The sequence below is a fragment of the Ixodes scapularis genome, unplaced genomic scaffold (genome assembly GCF_016920785.2).
Source record: "Ixodes scapularis isolate PalLabHiFi unplaced genomic scaffold, ASM1692078v2 PGA_scaffold6__148_contigs__length_123643588, whole genome shotgun sequence".
Classification (NCBI taxonomy): domain Eukaryota; kingdom Metazoa; phylum Arthropoda; class Arachnida; order Ixodida; family Ixodidae; genus Ixodes; species Ixodes scapularis.
The window spans coordinates 21,448,915-21,454,767 of NW_024609881.1; the positions used below are offsets into that span (position 1 = coordinate 21,448,915).

At 46.2% G+C, this 5,853-nt stretch overlaps 1 protein-coding gene across 1 annotated transcript; it reads left to right on the forward strand.

The window, feature by feature from the left end:
- Positions 1–1,312: 1,312 nt before the first annotated feature.
- LOC8044150 (peptidyl-tRNA hydrolase ICT1, mitochondrial) lies at positions 1,313–4,186 on the forward strand. Its single transcript, XM_029982956.4, has 5 exons — positions 1,313–1,448; positions 1,551–1,602; positions 1,690–1,749; positions 2,828–2,910; positions 4,013–4,186. The coding sequence occupies exons 1-5, from the start codon at positions 1,317–1,319 to the stop codon at positions 4,184–4,186; spliced, it is 501 nt and encodes a 166-aa protein (XP_029838816.3). The 5' UTR covers positions 1,313–1,316.
- The last annotated feature ends 1,667 nt before the right edge of the window (positions 4,187–5,853 follow it).

Below are 5,853 nucleotides of genomic sequence, written 5' to 3' on the forward strand. Positions count from 1 at the left end.
CAACATTACTCATAGAGGGCGCACTTATAAAAACGTCCGTAGAATCGCACTCACTAAAAAAATTTCTAAAAGTGTTAGCTACTTTCACAGGAGAAGTTACATAGCCATTATTATGACGAAGAGAAAGAACCCGTGTTGGCTCCTTTGTGTGCTGCCTGACGAATCTTCAAATTTTATCAGGTTCATGGAACAGGCTACTTTCTACATCAAAAGTGGTCCCAAAGTGGCAATAAATGACGTCACAGAAGCCGAAGTGTCATGCTGTTGCATGTCGCGATCCTGGCGGCTGGTCGTAGAAATGCTAACGAGAAGGCTGCGAGTAGCACAACCGAACACGAGTATCGCTGTCGCATGGCGTCCCAACTTCTGGCTGCCGAAACTTCCGTGGACAGCCACACTTGAGAGCGACTTGAAGCAGATCAGGCATCTTCTACAAACACCACGGCTGTTGGGACGCCGCCAGGATCGCGACCGGCGACAGCATGACACTTGTACGACGTCATCAGGCGGAAATCGAGGGACCACTTTTTTGGACGCGATAAACACACCGGTCGGAGACGCGTTCCAGACACCATATTGCGTGGATTTGTTTGCAGCCTCGAGAGCAGCTGCTGAAACTAATACCCCAGTTCCGTAACACTCTTGCCTCACCAATCGCGATTTTCAATCAGGCTAACGCGGTACAAGACGAACCTCGCTGTACGAGAATGCGTTCAAGCGCAAACATGCACATCTTGCTACGTCGTCGTGAGGGAATTGCAACGGGAACAAGGGTACTCAGTGGCTGTTCTCAAGGTTGCAAACAAATTCTAGCAGTGAGCTGACAAGGCGTTCTGATTACGTTGATCTGCGTTCACTTGACTTCGCCATTGCGGCGTTTTCGCTCGCTCCCCGTGCCAGCAAAATCGTAATTGTTTCGTTATTCGTTGTGTCTGCTTTGTAGCGACAAGAAGAAAAGGGCACTTACTGCATCGCGCGTAAGTGTGGCGTAATCCACGACGACGTGAGCAAGGGTGGTGCGAGCCGATAGCAGGCGACAGATGCACAACCCGGTGAAACCGAAACCGAAACTGCCCGTTGTCAGTCTTTTGTTTCAAGAGGGCACTTGAACCGCTAAGGGCGCTGCCGTTGCCCTATCAATTATGTTTGGTAAAATTAACAACCTATGATTTTTTAAATTTTATTTATAAACTATTTAAATCTTTTTTAACACACTTACAAATAAATGTAGTAAATTAGTACTTCTTAAAGAGACCCCTAACGGGAACTGGATATTGTCCAAAAGAAAACAGAGCGACCAAGCCTTGTGCAGTGCCATGGGGATATGTCGTCTGCCCGTCTGCTTCGAGTTCTCTAGGCGAATTTTGTTCCTGAATCCTTCTCTTTCAGTTCTTAATTCGGGTCTGAAATTTTCAAAATGGTCAAGGGACGACGAGGCATCCGAAAAAGTAGGTAATATAACTACGCCGTGCTTTCGAAAATCGTTTTCTTTTCTCATTGTGTTGTCACAACTCAACAACTTTGTGTGATCCTTCACCTCCCCTCTTCAGCAGTCTGGAAAAGCAGACGACGAAAACGTGTTCACAGGAAACGTGCCGCTTGGTAACTCCTTTTTCTCTCTCCCGATAAGCCTTTTGCTTGTCAGACAAAAAATGTGATTGAATGTTTTCTCAACTTTGTTTCCTCCAGACCAGCTTCAAGTATCGTACTGCCGCAGTAGCGGACCGGGTGGTCAGAACGTTAACAAAGGTAAACGGTGAGCGTTTCTAGTCGGCGACCGACAGGGCATGCCTTTCGAACTCCCGGTCTCTAGCACGCGCCTCGTGCCTCCCGCCGTAGCCTCCTCTATACTCTCAAAGCCTGGCGGTTCGACGACGGAGCCATAAAGTGCCCGGTCGCAGATTTGGAGCGCGAGGATCAGGTAGCACAGAGCATCAAAGAGCCATTTCTCAAGGAATCTGGACGTCAGCGCACAGCTTTTGCAACGGCGGGGACCCGAAACACACTCGTTCGCTCGGGAAGTCTGTTTCGGCGTCTCGCCGCAGCGGGACGCCAGTCACGTGGCTCTTCTCTCATCAGTTGTCTGCCGCTCCACCTTTTTCAATGGACCCTTTCCGAAATTCAGTGCCATCTGGTGGTTTGTAAAGCAGTTTAGGTTTTGCCATATCAATGGCGGAAATTAACTTGTATCGGCACCGTCACTTTCGCGAGTCCACGGCACGCGACGAATTGTTCAGTGCGAGTTCTTTCTCGATCACTTTCAGTTCGAAGGTGACCAAGAACCTGCATTCAGAACAAAGCTCCAACCCACTCACATGCCTCGAGAAAATTCTATACACCAAAGTGCTTTAAAGCCGATTGTGTGTCGCCCACAGATTGTCTGAATCTGAGTTATTAGAAATAAACGCTTACGTAGCTCTTGTGTTCCATTCCGGCGTCGCGTCATACTGACCCCCTGAATGTACAGGCCTCGCAAGATCCGCTTAGGAGCATCTTCAACGTCTTCCTTTATCATCACTAGAAGGCCGCCATTGGTATGGCACAGATGCCGTTCCACAGATGATGATAGTGATCAAAGTGGCCAGACTGAATTTCGGTAAGGGACTATTTGGGCGGCCGCTTCTCGTGGCGATCTGCCAGGCATTTCTCAGTGTCTAGGAGGCTATGCTCCCGCTTAACCACATGCGCGCTCGAGGTGCACGAGGCGCCGAAGCGTTGTCGAAGGTACGAAGCTCGCGCTGGAGGCGGGACAACTCGATCCTTTCCCTGCTGTTCGCAACAAGGCACTGCACGACTGCACACCATAAGCGTGTGTCTCTCCTAACAGTGAACAGCAAGGTGGAGATCAGATTCCACGTCCAAAGTGCTCAATGGATACCTCCTCTAGGCAGGAAAAAACTACTAGAAACTGTGAGTATCGCAAGGAATGACCTTGTTTGATTCATATGCGCTTGACTGCGAAAATCGAACTTAAAAAATTACAGACATTCAGCCCGTTTCACATTTCGAGAATTCCACTGGCATTCTCCAATGGTCAATGAATTGGAAGGTGTGGTTGGTTGAGCTGCGTTGGTGTCTAAATTACGAAAACGAAAGAGGTCTTGTATAAGGTGACCACCCGTCCCGCATCGAGGGCTGGCATCCCGCGAGAAACGCTAAAATCTTCAAAAATGCCCTGCATTTCGTAAAATTCACTGTGCAACTACTCGCAGCGCTGCCGAACAACGGGGATGTGTAGAGGTTGCTGGTAATCGTGTGAATCGCGATGGCATGCCATTTTTTATCTAAACATTGCAGAAAGCTACCGTCATTCTTGCAGGAGACACGACGCGCATGCACCGTGGTGCCTCTCCCCTTGGTGGCTATATATTGCCAAAAGTTGAAAAATAAATTATTGTAATTATTTTCAAATAATGCATTGTCAATCAAAAAAGTTGCCGTAAAATCTTTTTTTTTTTTTTTTTTGTGAAGATTGTTACACAAGGCAAAAGGCCTGCTACTAACTAGAGTCTAACAGAAGATAAGGTTCTAAATTTGTAAATAAACATCACCAAAAACCAATAAACCAAAGATTTTTTTTTCTTTTGATGTATTGAGTTTTGCTGCAGTCAGTTTTTATGTTTTCAACTTGCACATATTTAACAACATATTTGGCATTTGGGAGTGAAAATTATTCGAGCTTAATTTCCTCAATACAATTTGCTAGTGTGTAATATGCTTTCGGACAGCATAGCATATTAAATGTGTAAGCAGAGCCACATATTGCGGTGCCCGTGTCAATAAATTTCACCTAATAGCTTTTAATTTTTCAGTTGCAGCAGTTCTGATAATACCTTCCTTCTGTTACACACATAACCCCCTCCTCCCACCAGTCAGCACCAGCATGTCCCGCATTTCGCTAGCAGGAAGGCAGTCGCCATAAGCCTTTGTCGTCTGTAAATTGTCTTCTATGTCCCTCGTAATAGAAAATGTTGGAACTTGTTTTTTTTACTCTTTGCTTCTGTATTTGCAGTGTCAGCACATGATGAACAAAAACGGGCAGCTCATAGTGACCTCTGAAAAGACACGGTACCAGCAACTCAACACCACCGACTGCCTGGAACGCTTGAAGGCGCTCATCATCAAAGCCTGCGAGCCACCGCCAGAACTCAGTCCAGAGACTAAGCTCATGATCAGTTCGAGGTGAGGATTCGATGGGCAAATGTTGTGCGACTATTCGGGATTTTCACCGCATGCTTTTTTAGCCTACCTTCACGGCTTCGTCTTCGGTTAGCCGGGCGCCGTGAATACCCGATTCGCTCCAGAAGGCTGGCGAGCAAACCTGCCATTGCGGCTCTCTGTTCTAGCCGCTGCGTGCAGTCAGTTTTGCTGAAGTCGCCAACACTCCCTTCACCACCTAAGCTATACTCAGTTGCAGGTTAAGAAAAGTTCTCGAGGGAAAGGAAGGCTGAGGAAGAGGAAGCAAACAGAACGTTGGAGAGAGGAGGAGGTTTTCTTCTCTCCTCTCCAGCATTCCGTTTGCTTCCTCCTCCCTACTCTCCTTTCCCTCGAATACTTTTGTTAACCTGCAACTGACCATAGCATTGCGGTAAAAGCTACATGCTTGAGCTGTCTCTAATTTATAAAATCAGGCTCAGCACATAACATATATGCGACTCTAGTAACTGCATTTGTAAATTAGCAAGAAGCACTGAAAATAGTTTAAAAATTATCGCCAAAAAGTAGGCTCGTGATTCTATATCCAGAAATTTAAATAAATTCCTTCCGGAGAAAAGCTTGAGCCAATTTTTGATCCCCGATTTAAGACAAATATAAAACCTGAACACGCTAGCCTTTTAAACTGCATTATGCTGCATATCTGTGATCTGACTTGACGTTGCTTAATTTGTCTTATCTCATTTCTAAATGTCAGGGCTTCCTTCCTCCAGACATCTAAACAGTCTCTGAAGGCCAGCAAATAATCAGTTGTTTTCTTCTCTGTATTTCTAGGCTGTCTGGTGGACTTATATTTCGAGCACATCATCTTGTGCTACTAGAACTGTTAGAAAGATGTGTGACAATCCAGTGACCTGGCTTAATACAAGAGATGCAAGTTGAAAAGCGGCAATATTCCACAAAAAATGTGATTTTGGGTTTTATGACGTTTTTTATTTTTACATCTCCATATTTTACGTATAAAACTATTAAGGACCGGTTACGATCTCAAAACTAGTCGAATACGCACATGAAGAACTCTTGGGAACCGAGAACGGCATACACTTGGGCCCAATTTTATTTGCGCGGTTCTACATATTGCGATGTCACCCGCCATCACATTTACTATGTTGAGAAGTACACCTAGCCGTCTCCTCTTCATCGCAGTCTCCTGTAGCTTAAATCTTTCACAAAATAGTAACGAAAAAAATATTTTTCCCGCCACAAAAGAGTTGCTACACACCATTAGAACGCATTCTTCTCTTTATGTACCTAATTATGGGGCATCTTCACGATTTGCAGACAAGAATTTTTGTTCTTAGCACGACCAAATTTGGCATACATATAGTTAAGAACATGTAGAATGCAACTATCAAGTTTTCGTCAGAATGTAGAGGCCAGCGCGCTGTTTACAAACAAGCCCTCACGAGGTGTCGGTGAATGTGCAGTTTCCGCACGAGGTGTGGGCACTGTGCGTGCGTAGGAACCAGGTTCACGCCAAGTGGAGCGCCTGCACATGTGCCCTGTCATTAGCAGCGCCACCGCAGCCACGTGTTGGTGTATTAGCCCCGAGAGCGAACACAAGCGTCGCTGCGGTCGCCGCGCCCTGACTGGGTGAGGTGTACCGTGACGTCAGGGAAAGGACTCCGCTTCACGATC